The 18,923-nt window shown below is 40.3% G+C and overlaps 1 protein-coding gene across 1 annotated transcript in view; it reads right to left on the bottom strand.

Moving 5' to 3' along the window:
- The window catches only part of LOC121955489 (1-phosphatidylinositol 4,5-bisphosphate phosphodiesterase beta-1), a 168,812-nt gene that overhangs the window by 70,424 nt on the left and 79,465 nt on the right, over nucleotides 1–18,923 (bottom strand). Inside the window, 3 exon segments of the mRNA XM_042503476.1 lie at nucleotides 1,226–1,279; nucleotides 6,551–6,630; nucleotides 8,361–8,501. Coding sequence (XP_042359410.1) covers nucleotides 1,226–1,279; nucleotides 6,551–6,630; nucleotides 8,361–8,501 — 275 coding nt within the window.

Genomic DNA, 18,923 nt, shown 5'->3' with positions numbered 1-18,923 from the left:
TACATGCAGAGGTATTCCTGTGCAGATCCATGAGCGCTCACTGTATGCTCAGTGGGAGAGCAGAGTCAAGCTGACATTAGTCAAGCTGACATGTCCTCCCAGCTAGGAGGTTAATTCCCTAAACGGCAAGGAGTGTCTCTCTGCCGGTCTGTGTTGACACCCACTGTTTTCCTCCGCGGCTCTGAGGGAGGTTATCGCAGAAGTTCACTGTTGACTGCCTGAAAGCTCAGGCTTGACTAATGGAGACGGAGACAGCTGGATTTTCAATGAGCTATTGAAAAACTGATAAGTAAAATTCCTAAAAGGAAATTCTCACACAGATTTTGAGCTGAAGTTGGTGACGGATATAAATGGGGCTTGCTCAGGGCATGCTAATTCACACACAAACACACACACATGTGCACAAACCAATAACGGTGGGCCTTGCACACTGTATGAAAATGTTGTTTTTTTTATTTTACTGAAAAAACAAAAAACAAACTGGCAGCTGTGGTGGCCAGATAAATTTGTAAAATATAAAGTAAAGATTTGAAAAAAACTTTGCAGAACAACCCGTAAATTTTACATTTGAAAACTGTTGTAATTCAACTGTAAAACTGTTGTAATTGCAACATTTTTAAACTGTTGCTGAAAATAACATTTCTGCAGTTCCATCACCAGTCACCTGAAGTGTAAAAACCCTCAAATTAAATTAATGATTAAAAAACTCCACGTTATAAAATTGTAATTATCTTTCTTTCGATTTCAAATAGCGGTTATTGGCACATAAAATAATTGTGTTATCAATGTCCACATATTTATGCCAAAAACATTTTGTTATTTATTTTTTAGAGTGAACATCAATAGGAAAATTCAAGTTTTAAGGAACAATCTCAACACTGAAGTTCTAAACTCTATTTCGAGTTTTATGCTTGTGTGCATTTTTAAGCTGATAATTTCTGGACATTTCTTACAGTGTACAAATAAAGAAAACGTGAACAGAGAAAATAATGAAGCAAATTTAACCAAAGAGCTGGAGAACCATGGAAAGCATAAGAGGAAGTATTGTGACGACAGAAGGGAGTATAAGATATCTAAAAATACGTGCACACTTACACGCAGAGAATGCGTGTATACTGAGGCGTATACATGCAGATAGTAACGAGAAAAGACAGAGGAAGCTACACATTGATCAAAAGAGCGGAGAAAGTGGCAGGGGAGGAAAGGATGAGTCAGACAGACTTACTTCTTGACGGGGATTCGCCCCTCAGGGTTGAGCTGCAGCTTCAGCCGAATGTATCTGCATTGGACAGAGCACACACCTTACTCAACACGAAATCACAAGTTTGTCTGTCTGAGTAATGCAACTGGTCTAAATTTAAGCCCTGTTTTTGTGTATTTGCTTGAGTTTACATGTGTGACTGATGCACATAAATAATTTCCATGTCAGTCTAAAAGCGAGTATGTAAATTACATGCATCACTGTGGTGACATACACATTTCTGTCTCTGCGGCACGGAGCGGCTGATTGCGTGCGGAGAGTTCTCAGTGCACATCATGAAGATTTGGCTGCATTTACATGACAGCTTTGAATCGTGGTTAATCCCTGGAAGTCTTGCATTGGCAGCGCAGAGCCATGCAGCAGCAGCAGCAGCAGCAGCCGCCGCACGGGCAGCGCAGCCAGAGCTATAAATAGCTACGCTGCAACAGGAGCCATCATTACAGGCCCGGCTTTAAGCGGCTGCTGGCTAATAATTAATATCCATTACAGTGTCCACTCCATAGGGCAGACTGGGTGCCCTAGGCAAAGACACCGGTGACTGTAATGGTTAACAGGGGCCAAACTGGGTTTGTCTGGTATGTCTGGGGTGCTTTTCTCTAAAAGAGAGGAAATTAAGAAATGACAGATGTCTGCAGACAAAGCTGACAACAGCTGACGTCGCTAAAGTTAGCTGCTTTAAGTTTCTTTACATTTCAACAATGCTGAGGTTAACAGGTGGTTAGGTTTGGATTCACAAAAAACACTTGATTAAGAGAACATTGTGTTTTGGCTTAAAATACACGCTTTTGGTGGCACAATTCCAGGTAAAAACACAGCAATGTCTCAGTTAAAATAAAAAAAAAGGATTCTTTTTGTGGCACTATCCCCACAGGAAACACAGTGACATGTTGCTAAAAACATGCACAATTGTTGGCAAAGAGCTGCTGGAAATGCAGCGATGACGTCCTAAAAAAAATGCCACTTTTTGTGACACTATCTCCAGTGGAAACACAGTGATGTGTAGCTGCAAACATCAGCTTTAAGTGACAATATCCCAAGGGGAAACATAATAATGGGTCGCTAAAAAACAACCACATTTGTTGGCTAAAAAGCTGCTGGAAATGCAGTGATGGGTCGTAAAAAACAACCAATTCCGCTGTGATGGGATGGCAAAAACATCCACTGTCCCCTGCGAGGGGACGATTAAAAGCATCAAGATTTGTTGGCGAAAAAGCTGCTGGAAACGCAGTGATGACTCACAAAAAAAAACCTCACTAAAACTCAAACAATGGTCTGCAGCGTGGCAGGTGTCACGCCTCCACCATCTCCTCCATCTCCCAATAACAAATATTGTTCATATACTATATTTTCCTCTGCTGACTGGGCTGCTACAAATTTTTTTTAAATAAGACGCAGAGAAGGGAAATTGATCAAAGTCTCTGGAGTAAAGAAAGAAAACGGGAACTGTTAGGTGTTTCTTGATGCCCTCATCTGCCTTACAGCTGCCTGTATTATTCATTAAGACAGGAAAACAGATTACTTGCATCCGTCTCCTTTTCGGTTTCACTCACCACGTTCTCTTATTCTGTCTGTCTCACTCTTCTTCTGTCTCTAAGAACCCTCTTTACATTCTGCAGAACCCAGAAGGTCGCCTTTAATTCACCCACAAAAATACAGGTTCATATTTCTGCACATCCACGTACTTTTTTCATCATTTATCATTTCATCTCCAGTGAAGTAAGGTCATTTCTCTCTCAGAAACTCTGATGCACATTTTTATAACTAGAAGGCTAGACTATTGTAAAACTCTCCTGTCTGGTCTACAGAGGAGTCTAATAAATCAGCTGAAATTAATTTAAAATTCTGCTGCATGAGTACAAACAAAGACCGAAAGAAGAGCACATATTCTGCTTATTTTTAAGTTTTTCCACTGATGAACTGTTAGTTTTGGTATTGCTTAATCAGTTCATAACCCACCACAATCAGCAATGCTTTTGGTTTATGAACCAGAAAGGCTCCTCAGATCCTCCAGTTCTTCTCTTTTAGTTTTTCCAAAAAGCAGAACAAAAACATCTGGCAATGTTGCTTTCATTACGCTCACAGCGACTCGAGAGGGCTGAAAATATTGATATTTTTAATCATCAGTCCACTTTTGGTATTTATTAGGTTAAGTCTAAAGTTGAATTATACTGAACAAAAAAAAAAGAAACCACTAAACAATTATACTTTGCTCAAGAAAATGTGTTGCAAGTGCATTGTTTCAAATTTAATCTCATTAACTCCTCTGAGTTGCTGCTAATTTAGAGATATAATTAAATAATAATGTATTATTGTAATTTGTGTGATTTCTTCTGTTATTTCAAATTGATTCATTCTCATTCTGAAATGTATGAGGCTACTTTTATTGTGGTACTGCCGTATGTTTCGCGATTGCACAGTTTGAATGGCACTGATTTGTTTAAAGGTGCTATATAAAGAAAGTTTAATTTTTTTTGTCATGGAACAAAATGCAAAATGTACAACTACAAGGCAAGTGATCCCATTGTAAAACATACATATTATTAAAAAGCCACAAGGTGACATAATCCAAGGAGCTGCCTCAGCCTGGTGGCAGTGATCTCAAAAGAACATCTTGTAGCACGTAGGGGTGTGCCACATCATGTTGTTCAAATTTTAATATGATGAAAAAAATACACAGCTCTTTGCCAGCGACAAAAAGGGGAGTGCCTTCAGTTGTGTGGGATCACTGACTTTGTGAGTCCTGAATGTTTTATAAATAGCCCTGGATTTTTCAGACCCTTTTAGCGACTTGCTGCTCAGAGTTAACTCCGTTAGCAGCTTCTCTGGCAGCAGCACAGCGTCTCTCCCTCGCTCTTCCCTCTTGCTGTGTGCACACAGACATTGACGTCAGTAGGACATTTAGTCATAAGAGTGTCAAAATTTAAGCTCATGTGAAACGTAATGTTGTAACAGTCATTGTAACATAACAGCATGCAGTTCTATTTTTGTAAAAGTGAAGGAAGGGTAACAAGTTGGCCTATGTAGCTGATTACTAATGGAAATCATCTGTGTTTATATACATATATATCACTATGTAAATGTTTGTTTTAGTTTATTTGTTTTTTCATTAGTTGTTACTAGTGCTGTCAGCATTAACTTGTTAATCGTGATTTGATTAAGATCTGTACATAGCACGTTCCAGGTTTTTTTTAATCAAATTAGTCGCCGGCTGACTTTAAGACACTGTACCCGGCATCATTATGTCATGCTAGCTTCTTAGGAAGGGTGTGAAATAATGCCCCAAAGTTAGGCTAAATTTTGGCTATGGAGTTAATCGAATGCATTCTGACTCTCTTGTTTCCGTCTCGGACATAGAAGACTCTGGATTTATAATCGAGACCACAACAGATGAATTTGTTAACATAATACCTGTGATTGGATGTAAAGCTTCCTTCTTCAAATCCAGCCAATAACGTAAGTCTTTTGTAGTTTGCTTGTTTAGTAATCGGTAACGGTTGCGACCCTTCATAGAAATCAAAGGAAAATTGTTTATACATATCTCGGTTTCAGTTAAGATGGTCTTGACTACAACACTAGGTATAGTGGGTCGTTCACTAATCAGAAGATCAGCGGTTGGATGACTGGCTCCTCCAGTCTGTAGGCCCAAGTATCCTCGGGCAAGATACTGAACCCCAAATAGCCCCCAATAGCTGCTCCATCAGTGTGTGATTGCAGCTTGCACGGTTGCCTCGGCCACCAGTGTGTGATTGAATGGGTGAATGTGACTCTGCAGTATAAAGCTGTCTGAGTGGACTAAAAAAGGCACTGTGCAAGACCATTTACCATATCGGCCACCCCTGGTAGCGAGCAGCCACTCAAACACATGCTGGCTTCTGTTGTGTTTCCTGTTGCTGGGGACATTGTTTGTACACACTGCCCCCTCCCAAAAAATGTATCACAGCTTCAAGAGCTATCAATGAGCATTAACCACATGCAGAAGAATATAAACGGGGATGAAGTCTCTGCATGTTGTAGTAGTATTATGACAAAGAATTGCCTTATTTGTAAGCAAACAGTGCACAACAAGTGCTGCTGCGAGCTACCAGCGTGACTGCCAAACCTGCTCTACTCAATTCTGTTCAACTCTCTGTTGAATGTGGTCGATGGCCACTTTTATTGTCTCATAAGTCAATTAGACTCCTCAGGGGTGCGAGCTTCTGTTTGCTGATAAACATCAGACAGCTGGGAGTTGTCACCAGGCAGCATATTCTCCCCATACAGCGGATTCAGGTTTAGGTTCAGTCACTGCTCACGTAAATCAGCTGTGAGCCACGCATCAGCTTGTGTGTGTGTGTGTTCTGATCAGATCAATACGATCCTGGTGCAGTTAGCCGTCAGACACAGTTATTACACAGGATCAGAGGTGGTGTGAGAGCGATTGATAACAACTGTCTCGCTGGACAAAGAGCCATTGATGAGTGCTCGGGGTGATTTGTGTTATAGGCTGGAGCCAACAACATGGTAACTCCTCTTTAACATTTTGACTTCATCTCAATTTCAGGTCAGCAGCTAAACCTGTTAAAGGATCTGCCGACACTAGGCTGCCATTATGTCATCAGTGCAGCGAGAACACAGGCTACAGCACCATAATCACAAGCTGTCACACTCCTGCACTGAGAAGCAAATAAGCCGACTGAGGTGCAGGTTCATGAACTAATGCATGTTTCCAGCTGTTTTATTCATCCTCCTCTTCCTTCCTGTCTGTTTTCTCTCTCTGTACTCTCCCCATCAATGTGAGGTGAAATGACCTTCATAAACTCAAACCCTCAGGCTGCTTTGCAGAGCTGTGAAAAGCAGCCTCCTGTTTGTGTGTGTGTGAATACAGCGCAGCCCATATGTACCTTTGTGTTTACACAATGGTGTCTGTGTGTGTGCTGCAGGGTTTTATGATGTTTTTATTGTAGACAGTATAACAGTGCAGTTATATGCGTGTTACAAATGTATTTTTGCATGCGTTTGTAAGTAAACACTTTATGGTGTGTAGCTGGAGACTTGGAGCACTTGACTGTTATTACAGTCAGTCATATGTCTCTGTTACACAAGATGCCTCATTTGCTTTTTTGTGCTGTTTCTGTTTATGTAAAGTACAGTTCATGCCTGATGTGACGCTTGTGATGACTGACTGCTTGTTTGTTTCCAGTGTGCCTGATTTTCATATTTATCTTGGGGATTTACATTTTTTGTTAGACTGCTTGTGTGTGTGTGTGTGTGTGTGTGTGTGTAATGTGCATGTGTATGTGGATGACATACGCTTTCTCGAGGCAGTCCTCTCTGGACATGTTCTGTACCAAGAGGTTAGATGCCAGGTTGAACAGCTCTTCGGCCCATTCCTGCAGTGAATAAACACACAAACACACACATACAGAGTTTGGTGCAAAACCTGGTACTGAGTCGGGCTGCACAATTATTGCCAAGTTAGTTGTGTTATTTTGTGGCATAGACACGACATAGACATGACAAGTATTATACATTTTTTCCCCGAAAGTCAGAAATTTCAGTCATCAGTTAGACACCCCTCAGTCCACTAAAATTGCCTCAAGTTGAGCAGTAATTTTTACTTTTTATTTTTCAGTCAGTGTGCAGTGTACTTCTGGTGATGTTTTGGTCCCCAGATTAGGCTGCAGAGTGAGCGGTCTTCAGTTTTTCACTGCTTTTAGGTTTGGACAGCTGCAGACAAGGAAGCAGCTGCCTGGATAATGAGAGTCTTCCCCGAGACAATGTACAGCTCATAAACATTTGATATGACACAGTCTCTGGCTTTTTTCTGATATTTAGTGTTACCAAAACATCTTCTTACACATTTCTGATCTACATAGTTAGCTTGTTTACTGAATGAATGTTAAATCTATTTGAAAAAGAGAAATGAATAGTTGAATACTCATTAAACTAATCAGATTCAACTGACGTAATTCTTTGCATATAATTTGCTTCTAAATCTGTTTGAAGGGATATATTTGCTTATCCAGCTCTCTTTGCTTAATCTATTAAATGGTTATTCATTTATTAAATTTATTTTTTATTGAATTGTTAAATTGCCATGCTGGTTAGATTATTTTATTACTCTTCTTTTTGTGCACTTCTACTTGTATATTTGTGTGATGTATCTCTCTCAATGTCAAAGTAAATAAGAGCTTGCTTTCAATGATCCATCCAGACTAAATAAAGATTGAATGAATCTTGATGAAGGTCCAGAGGGAACAAAACATTAGTATAATCAATAAATCGTGTTGCTGAGCAAGAGCAGTGTGCAGGATCTTCTCTCCTAAATCTGAAATACTTCCAAACAATGAATGATGATGGTTGATCAACGGATGCAGCATGACAGCTATTCAAAAGTGAAGTGAAGGCTTGCTGTTAGAAATGCTTGATTTGATCTCCAGCGGGGTTTTTTTACGAGCAGAGCATACATTTTAAACATCGATATTGCAGTCCATCATGCACGTTTAATTGTGGGAAGTCAAAATCGTGATCATGATTAAAAATCAATTAACTGTGCAGCTCTTCTGCTGAGGTTTGACATATGGTGGTCTATAACTGCAGCCATGTGTGTGGAATAAATAAAGACTTCAGTGTTCACACATATGGGTATACTGATAATGTCCATTTGAATTCAGAAAACACACTGTTGCTAGTTTAGTTCACTTTGATGTGAAATCTTCACCCTGAAGCTACACACGATGTAGTTAACCCAAAAAATAAATGGTGTCTTCATCAAAAAACTCAACAGAGCATAAATGGGAACTTTATTTAATCCTACCTATTAATCATTACACAAAGAATCCGGAAGTTGAGATACCGATCACATTATTGTTACGCATTCATTTTATCATTTTAATTAACCTTTGTGTCATTAGAACACCCTGCTATTTTAAGCATTCATCTCTGCAATATTAACACTTTTTTTGTCTGCTCTGTCTTAATTATCATTCACTTATACGCCTATTTTTTCACTTTATTCAGTTGAAACTTGTCCACAGTCAGGATAAAGTTTCATAAACACTGAACCCACAGACACCAAATCATTGTATTTTTTGTTGTTGTTCTTGTGAAGAATATTTACCTTCGCCGTCTCCTCCTGGAAGGCCATGAAGTTTAGATAGGTGATGTTGACCATGTCGGGGCCGCTCACCACTGTCAGCATCCTGTTCTCCATCTTCCCCGCCAGCGTGCTGACATCCAGTAGCTCACGCAGCTTGGCTTCCTAAACAAAAGACAAAAAATGTGTGTCATCATCGAGATCTTCATTATTACTTTTTATTATTCACCCTGCCTTGTCTCTTTTCCTCTTTTCTTTGTCATTAACCGTTGTTGTAACAAACATGCCTCATCTTATCTTACATGTCATGTCACAAACCCAAACAAACTCAACCTCCAAGTTCAGTATAAACTGCTAAACTGTTCTGTACTCGTCATAATATCCTAATGTGGATTTGTTTGAACACTATCCGATTATCCTATGTCTTCTTATAATATTGCACCAAACATAGGTGTGGATTACCGGGGGGATGCACACTTTCTTAATATTTAGAATATGTGCGTTTGTCTCCTGCAACAAAAACACGGAAATAGAACATTTATTTTGACAAAATTTAACACATTTGCACTTTAAGTTAATGCAGAAAATGTGCACAGAATTCACCACAATGCAGGAAATTAAGAACTGATGGTGACGCTGATGTTTTGCGGAGGACCCCTAAATTGCCTGTTTCATGTGTCTCCCTCCAATGCTGGAACAGAACCAGGGATGACATCTGTTAACCGTTCATAGGTTAATCATAGAGAATATTTTTGACTGGTTGTGCAAGTCAGCCAGGGGTTAATTTTACTACTTTTCAGTTTTCTGCACTGTGCACCACCTGGGCCAGGTTGGAGCTAACTAGCAGTGAAGCTAAAGCCGCGGTAGCGCCATCCCGACCCAATGGTGCTGTTGTAGAAACATTGTGCTCACGTCTTCGGTCTCCCTCCTGATTGTCCAGGTATGTAACCACAAACACTTTTAGCATTGTTAACCATGTTATCACCGTTGGTATTGTCAGCATGGCTAGTGGTGCTAACATAGTTAACAATGCTAAGAGTTTTGCAGCTCAAAATAAAGCTGCTAACTCACCGGGGCTACATGGGGGAAGACTAGAGGGTGGTCACCATGTTTTTGCATCAGCTGTGATTACCAAATGAACGGCGCTGCTAGCTAGTTCCCACCTTACCTGGGTGGTGGGCGGTGCAGAGCAGCCAAAGCTAGCTAACCAGTGGAGACCAGAGGATGGAACAACAACAAATACAACAACAGACTTTTTTTCTCTTTTCAATTTGATTTATATAGCACATATGAAAAATGACAATGTTACACATTTTAGGAAAAGGACACATGCAGGGAAAACCTAGAAAACCCATTTTTTTTGTTGTTTAAAGGCTTAGGGTTAGGGCTATAATAAAAATATAAATAAGAAAGGAAAAAACATGAAAAACACGCATCACAATTGACCTGTTTGTTGCCGGTCAATGGATATTGGGAGATCAAAAGCAATATCAGCTAAAACGGACATCCCGAAACAAAACCTATGTCGTTGACACTAATTGTCCTATGTTTTTTTGTAATGTTACTTTGCACCAATAAATAAAAGAGTACACCAATGAAAGCCAACAAGTGGCGCTGTGAGGGTCGTTTTCATATCAAAATCCGTCCCAATGGTGTCATGCAAGCTTCTAACCACAGCTGCATGCACACTGTAAACCTCTCTACCTTTACAACAGTGGACTACAATTCAGCCAGACAGGCAAATGACATAAAACAGACCGTGAGAAAAAAAAACAAGGTACGTTTTTTTTTTCAAGGAAGTTGGAGACAGTACTGCGTTGTGTCATGGTTTTTCCGGTTTACCATTGATTTACAACAAAAAATGCTCTCTGAATTCACTGAACTGAAACAAGACCTGTCATAATTTGGAGTTCGCAGCATGTCTGGGAGCTGATTTATGTGATTAATGAGAGGTCAGCTGTCTGAGGCAGACAGTGTGAGGCGCGAGGTGAGAGGCTGCAGCCTCAGTACATCCCAAACTGACTTGCAGGTTTCATATTACATACTTTAAAAGCAGCAAACAAGGTGAGTTAAGCAGCACTACAATAGGAGACATTTCAGGTGTAAACTAATTCGAGGGACCGGAGGCACTGGACTGATATTAAAAGAATGACACTGGTGAACTTACTGGTTCAAAGCGCAGACTTTTACTGTTTCAAAGCACAGAGGAGAACCAAATATCTGCAGGGGATTTATTGTGTTATTTATTATCAATGACCCCACGAAAACTCCTCAAATCTCGAGAGCTTAAAGCTGGCAAAGGCAGAAATCTGGAAAAGGCAAAAGAAAAACTCAACCCTGCAGAAGTTCAAAATACACCCTCCTCCTCATGCAGCTCTCTCCTCTATTTCAACATTTTCTCAAGCCTGAAAACCGAGCCAAGAGTAGGTGCAGAAGTTTAGTTTCCTCTCAGTCCACTTCAATATGCTTAGTTTATTTTTTGTTTATTATTTTGCCCAATAACTCAAAATAAACCTCCCTACCCCAGCTTTAACAGTTTTCAAACCGTGCTTTCCAGCTTGTTCTCAGTTTGAAAAGTAAACTCCCGTCTCATCACATTTACAGCTTAACTGTGGAAGATGGCACTAAGAAAAGCAGCCAATGCACAGTGGTGCCTCGTGAGCAGGCATAATCAGTGGATTCACTTAGCTGAGGAGATCCAGTTCCAGGATGCTGCTTGTGCTCATGTAGGTTTTTAATGAATGCTTTCACAAATACTGCTAATTCATTCATGAGAAGAAATAATCTCCACCATCAGCGATGCAATTTGCAGATTTAATGCAACCTCGATTCCCTGCAACCTTCTTCATCTAACAACTTCAGCAGGTTAAATGAGTCTGTTGTAAGACGTCTGCTGTAACAAAACATTGGGTGCTGGCAACACTTCAGTTGGCACGAAGAAAAAGCTGAAGAATTTGTATTCAGCGGAGGTAACTGTCTGAGAAAAACGAAACCAAACTAATTTTAGCAAGATAAGATAGACTATATTGTCCTGGAGGAGAGTCGTCGTGGACACATACAGTATCTACTGTTAAGAAAATAGAAATAACTCACATACAGTACATGCACAGACAACCACAAACTGCACACTTCCCATCGCACGACACACAATCATCATAATGTACATGATACATGCAATAAGAGTAAAGAGGCCTCATCAACATAGAATAAAAAGACAAATGACATCAAAGCAGCTCATCTTTGGTGCAAATCATATTAAAAAACAAACTACAATGCCTCTGAGGTGCAAGAGAGGAATAACAATGATCTTTTTTCTCTCATTCGCAGCCCAGTATGCAAGCAGCATACAAAATGGTTGCTCCCGCTTAATTAACACAACAAAAAAGCCCTGTAAAGGATTTTGCAGTGAAAGCAAATGAGCTCCCACTAATTTAACCAATCAAACAAAGAGCATTGTGTCCTGTGTCTCGCTGATAAATGTCCTCTACACGTCCCTCACGCCCCCCAATCAAATTGTGCGGCTTAGTGGCGCCCATTATTATCATGCTGAACTTTTCTGAGGCGATACATGTTCCCTATTGAAGAATCTTTCACTACTGACAGCCTGTCTGCTTCTCATAGAGGCTTTCACAGTTTTATGTGGCTGCATGGAGAGCCACTTTCTTGAAAAATATGCCTTACTATAATTTCCAGAAGACACAAAGACATATAACTCACTTCACATAATGCACAATGCAAAAAATTAAAGATTTCCAATGTTTTATGATTGATATGCTTAACCGCCAATCAATTGAACACAAAGTGCTGATTTGAACGGGGATCCATCACTGTCCACTTACGTAATCTGAACACCGCCAGCCCCATCAATCAAAGCATAAAAAGCCACTTTCAATTTGCTAAAACACACGAGAACCCTTTGAGGGATGCGTTGGCAGACTGCCGAAGATGAAAGGCTTCTGAGAACAGACGAGACGACAGTAAGATGCATATTTCATTTATTACAGCAGCTCGGACGTCAATACAATTTGGTACTGTTTTGACGCTACTTGTAGCCATTAGCTGAACAAACATACAGCTCATCTCCTTGTAAGCAGTCAGCGGAGGGGCTGATCTGGGAGGGAGCTGCAGGCACTCAGAGCAACGTCAGCCGGAGAGACATCAGCAGTTACACTTGGGAAAGGACACAGTCAGAGAGAAACGAGCTGATGCCAGGGAGGCGGGCCCTGCCGGACAGGAGGAGGAGGAGGAAAAATGAAGAGAAAGAAAAGTGAAGCAATGAAAAGGGGAAGAGGAGGGGAGTGGGTTCGGCCATGTGAGTGAAATGTAATTTGTGGTGGTGCATTGTGGGAGCCACAAGAGGCATGCCTGAGGTCCCAGTCACCACAAAGATGGGAGATTTACAGCCAAACAGGCCAAAGGCAGGGTTGGATAGGATTTGTGATGATGGCTTGGTTGAAACAAGAGGACACTTCACAGTTTTGGACTCAATCCCAATATACTCTCTGCCCCTGCCTCTTAGCCCTTATCCCTCTGTTTTAGGCATCCTGATCCTTTTTGTTAAAGATTATTTTTTAGGGATCTTTGGCCTTTATTTGACAGGACAGTTTAAGCATGAAAGGGGGAGAGAGAGGGGATGACAAGCAGCAAAGGACTGCAGGTTGGAATTGAACCTGCGGCTGCTGCAGTGAGGACGCAGCCTTTGTAAAACAGGTGAAGCTGGTGGGCACCCTGGTGTCCCGATTCTTGTGGTAGGGCAAAATGTTGGAACATTTGGAAAATGGAGGGACATTTTTTTTCAGAGGCACATCCCAAAATGACTGTCATGAGAAATCATCAGCAGGATGGAACAAGAAACAAAACAAAAAGTTAGTAAAGATAAAAAAATGTATGATAACACTTGTGTTATCTTAATTTAATGCTGTTTAAATGTATTACAGTCATTTTCTTTAAAAAGCATAACAAAATAATCGCTGGTAGTATGCTGATGTCAAGTTAACGCTCCATGTTTATTGCTGATTTGTGCACGTCAGTCTGGCATTTCGACATATTTTCATGTCGCATCGCCCGCTTTGATGGCATATAATGCCTGAAAATGAACTTCAGTCCAGCTAAGAAGTTGCTGGACTCAATACCGCTCCTCAAGACTGGCAGGGCAGGAGCACATGCTGCTAATGTTAGCCTACAGAGCAGAGCTAGAGGTCTGGTGATGAAACAGAGCTTTTTTATTTGATGACTTGTTTGATTAATTAATATCTGCTAAAGTTGGGTACTGAACCCTGTCATATTTAAGGATATCGATTGAATCACGTCGATACTACAGGGCACCGATTCATGTGAAATCCACTGATGCCAAATTTCAGTACCTGAGAGCATATCTGGGTTAAAGAGCTCAGAAACCTGGAAGCCAGCCACAGAGTTTCGAGGCCTGCAATGGAGCTCAGCGGAGCCCGCGGGTTCACCTTCAGACAGAGCTGGAAGCACCTTGAATCCAGCCATGGAGCTCCACCGGCGCTCACACGAGCGCCATCTCAGGCACTTACTTGGCTTCCTAGTGAGACAAAACTATTGCTTCAGCACCGATCTGCCACAAAAGTTTTGGCGTAGAAAATTAGCTCTCTGTGTGTTTAGAAAACAGCAAGGAGCAGAATTGTACTTTGTCTTCTACACCAGCCCTGCAGTTTGTTCAAAAAAATACATATTTTTTTGTTACAAAGTGAGTAAAGTAACAAAAAAGGCACTGTTTGGGTACTGGAACTGGTAACCAGAACACCTAATTGTGTGAAATTTAAGATGTGATTGAATCGCGAGCGTCCATGCTTCTCTATTTCCATCAGATAAATAGCAAATGTCATTGTGACAACATCATTATTGCCACAGTCAGGACTGTTTCCATAAACATCATTGACAAATACAGATGATGTATCAGGGTCTTGAAGGTTTGTCTCATTTCATAAAGGAAGAGTTCAACCACTACCCCTTATAACTCTGTCCTGAGGGGCAAAGCGGCACTTGAAAAGGAAGGGCAGAGGTAAAAATAAGACCTGGGATTGGGCCTTGGACCACTGATGTCAGTGTCTACTATATCTAGAATGTATGCGTGCAATGTGTGTCGTGTGTTTATTCAGGCATACACAGTACACGTTAGCAGCTGCAGTGTGTCAGTACTGGAGCTCTTCTCAGTCACTTAACATTCAGGTGGAGCTGCAGCCTGAGGAAATACACAGACTTTCTCTTCCTGCCTGAGTTTGTCACGAGGCCCTACCTGTCACCAGCCATGCGCTCAAACTGTGTCACACTCTGTTGGGCACAAGGGAAAGGATTCAGATTGGCGAAGGGAAGCCAGACACACCTCAGGTCATTAAACCTGCAGTAGGCACCTGTCTAAACTCACACACACGCCAGCTTGGACACACATGAGAGTACACATGCATTAAACTCAAGCAGCAATGAATCAAGACAAACACCTACAGTGTGACTGCACACGCCGTCACCTGGTGTGTGTGTGTGGACACATACACCCGCAGAGACATCACATCAAAGGAAATGTCAATATGAATGATTGATGATGACCCAACTACCTACACACATGCCACTCAACACTCGCCTTTAATGTACTGCCCCACAGATGTGATGCCAGATATTAAAGCCTTGAGTCAACTTCACAGAGATTCATGATTCTCACTTTTTGACAAATAGTACTGGCAATATTTGATTTTTAAAAATAAAGTATTTCTCTTAAAAAATATGCCGAGGCGGTTGAAATAATTGATTAGGTGTCAAGGATATTGCTGCTTTAATAAGTGAACAGTGCCTTGTTGAAGGGAGGTGCTGCTGGTGTACAAATTGATGTCACAGCTTCTTTAGAAGAACTTTTATTTCTCCTTAATGTATCAACTCTCACAAGACATATAGTTCACAGAGTAGCGCATTTTTGTTTTTTTGTTTTTTTTTTAAAAAGCCATTTTGGTTGGCATCTTGAGGATGCCTGCACTTGAGTTGACCCTGCCTGGCTATGCAGTTTGTAGCAGTTCGCACACTACATTTTTTAAGGCATCTGCACTTGTGAAATAAAAGGACGTTTGAGAAGAACAGAGCTTAAGAATTTATTTTAGGGGTTTAAAGGAGTACTTTAGTCTCCAAATGACCATTTGTATAAAAAGAAACATCCTGTTTTATGCTGAATTTGTGAACTAAACTTGTTTTTCTCGCATGCCTTCACAGTGAAGTAAGAATCTAAAAGTGGAGAAAATTCTCGACGAATTGAATTCATTAGAGGCTGCGTTTAACAAGAGCAAAACTATATTAAAATACATCTGTTTACAAGCTCTCACACAATTCCTGCAGTATACTTATATAATATTTATCCAGCCATATGCTCAGTATTTCCCAAACAGACACTTTACTTTACTTTACTTAGTCTATACTCTCTTCAAAGCCAGACTTCAGTGACAAAAAAGTAATTTTACATCACTGAACACGGCAGGTGCTGGTCTACCACTGCCTCAGTTTGTGGTTTAGTTAACGTTATTTTATGACTTTGGTGAAACCAAACTAATCCTTTAAAACACTAAAGTCACAAAATAACACAAACAAAAAAACTAATCTCAGCAGCGGTACACCAACGGTTCCTTTAAAGAGGAAGGTAAAATAACTGTTTTTGTCAAAAGAGTTTGGCTTTAAAGAAAGATTAGAAAGATTTCACTTTTAGTTCAGTTTCTGGCAGGTCTGGGTGGTCTGTGTGGGAAACTGTAAGTGACTAGATAAATGAGACTTGGATTATTCTGCATGAGTTGTTTGAGAGTTTGTAAACAGATGTTTTAAAACAGTTTTGCTGAAGTTAAACGCGGACCCGTATGACATCACTTCATCAAGAATGTTTTCCGTTTTTGGATCCCTTATTCACTGAGGAGGCAGGCGAGAAAAACAACTTTTCTTTTTTCACAAATTCAAAGCAACATGGGGTGAGTAACTGATGAACAAATGGTCATTTTGGGGAAGGGGTATTTTTTTAAGATTTCAGAAGATATAAATACTAAATATTGTATGATTTATATGAGCTACATGTAGTGTTTATAACCTGCAGTAAACAGTCAGATGCTATCATCATCTACTGTGTATCACCTCATCTGCCCTCACACTTTTACACACTCCTCATGAATTGCTAATCCTTTCATCCAACAAAACACCCAATTATGGCCCTTTCGACCCCAGAGAGCGACACGTAGAGACAAACATAACCTCTCAGGAGCGGGAGGGCTTCAAAGTTACAAATGACTTCACATCAGTATTCAGAGGAGCAAATCTAAACGTATGGAGCTGTGACACTGCAGAGCGGCACTGCGGGTTACGAGCAGGACAGTCTCCTGCTGCTGGCCAGCCGTGTTAACTAACAGAGCGGCAAGATGCTGCTGGTGGGGCAGTAAAGAGCCTCGGGCATTTGGAACAAAATTATGAGATATCAAGCTGGGGGTGATGTGCCCATTCTGCCACACAAATACTGTGCACATGCATGTTTTTTCATTTTCACGCACCCATGAGTGGGAATAGATGTGTACTGGTGGCTGGATGAGGATCTGCCTTAAGTCCATTACCTTTAGTGTCGTGCATTTTGTGCGTGTGTGTGTGTGTGTGCCTATTTGCTGTTACATGTGCTTTCTTGTTTATGAGCCGGTATGAGTCACAGAGTCTACAGAGCGTTTCAGCTAATCCTAAGACGACTCCCTCTCCTGGCGATGCACTCATTTATTTAAGAGGGTCACGCTGCATCTGCAGAGCATGTTTTAAACATTAGCCACATCATAACTTACACAGACAGAAAGCACTGAAACATTGATCCCATTAGAAGAGAGAGCCCCGACTTTCTCACCGAGCTAAAGACGTTTCCTGCAAATGACCTCCCTAATCATCCGCACGTATGCATGCGCACATGCACAGTCACAAAAATGTAGACATCACGTTCTTCAAGCAAACAGATACCTCAAATTGCAGTCTAAGTAAACACGCACAAGCGCCACATGCAAATGTACCAGCAAAGTGTGACCATATAGTACACTGCATAAAAACATTTTTCAAAAAATGTTCTTCCTTCAAAATGGCCAATATGTAGGTGAAAAATATGACCAGAGAATTTCAGTGTAAAACTTTTGATAAATTAACCATTTCAACTTGAAAGGGTCCACCAGTGCTTATATTGGTATTTTTGCCTACTGTCATGTCATTTCTTGGAGTATCTTAAAATTCTTTGAATCCCTTAAATCTAAAAGGACCTAAGCTAAAAGAAAATGTACGTCAATAATGCAAAATAATTGATAAAAGTACAAAAATTCTGTCATAATTAAAAAAAAACACAATTCTGACATGGTTTTCATCAAATCTTACAAAATAAACATAAAAAACGCATTAATCTAAAGGTTTTCATGAAGGTAGTTGCATAAAAATATACTTCTAAACACTCCATGAGTTATCTCTATGAGTTATTTTCCCGTGATTCTGCACTCTACATCATGAAACAACTGCATCACGTATGAACAACATGATGACATGGAAGACAGAAGCCTCAGCTTTCTCCTGCAAAAAAAATGAATGCTCTAGTTGTAATGGTTTACATTTGATACGCAGCATTATGCAAACCGCAATCCTTGCAGCCATTATGGGAAAATTCAGGTGCCACTGTGCATTGTCACAACCCAGTTGGCCGGGACGTCAATGTGATGTCAGAAAGACATTGGACTCTTACATCTCACTGATGTTAGATTTTGGTAAGAATTAAATCAGCTTGAGGGTATTTAAAAAGTCTATTAACGTCAGAATTTAACATTGTGTGGACTTTAACATTAAGATGTTTTGCAGGCGTTGGTTTTTGTTCTCCACACCTTTAAACTAAATATTATTCTACATCAAGATGACAATGGCATCTTGATTCTGGTTACTAAACAACACAAAACAAACGAAATATCAAAATCATATGTCATCATTATCCTACGTCATTGGCATTAGACATTGTCTAGACATAAACTTTAACCAAACTTTAACCAAATACGAAACAATACCAAATAGAAACATTGAGTGATGTTGGTGGCACATTTACAGGTAAGATAGATAAGACGTGACGACACAGAACACAAAAGTCTTAGTTTTCTGGTGCAAAAAGAATAAATGCTCTAGCTATTGCAGTTTTTTTTTTTTTTTTAAATCACATGGATATAAACACAAGCATGCAAACAACAATCTCTACTCTACTAGAGTTAAATAGCCCTGCACCTAAATGGATTGTAGAAGCTGCATGCACAGACAGACAAACAATGAAACAAACAAAAAGAAACCAATAGCTTCATTTCTGATAAGAAAACCTTACACTTCACACCCTCACAGTGGGGGACAGCAGTATGGAGCATATCTGCTACAGGGGGACACCATGTAGTTCAGCTTTAAAGCTTTTCTGCTGATCAGTGTGTTTGATTCAGCCTCAATAGAAGCAGCCTTTCATATAAGGATGGCAGAGCTGTCTGCTCCCATTACAGCTCTGCAGTTTCACATTTTAAACTTCCTCAGCTTAGAAAGTGTCTTACTAATTTTTCTAGCTTGGGG

This window comes from Plectropomus leopardus, chromosome 16 (assembly GCF_008729295.1).
Source record: "Plectropomus leopardus isolate mb chromosome 16, YSFRI_Pleo_2.0, whole genome shotgun sequence".
In the NCBI taxonomy this organism is placed as follows: Eukaryota; Metazoa; Chordata; class Actinopteri; order Perciformes; family Serranidae; genus Plectropomus; species Plectropomus leopardus.
This window is presented reverse-complemented; position numbering and strand designations above follow the sequence as displayed.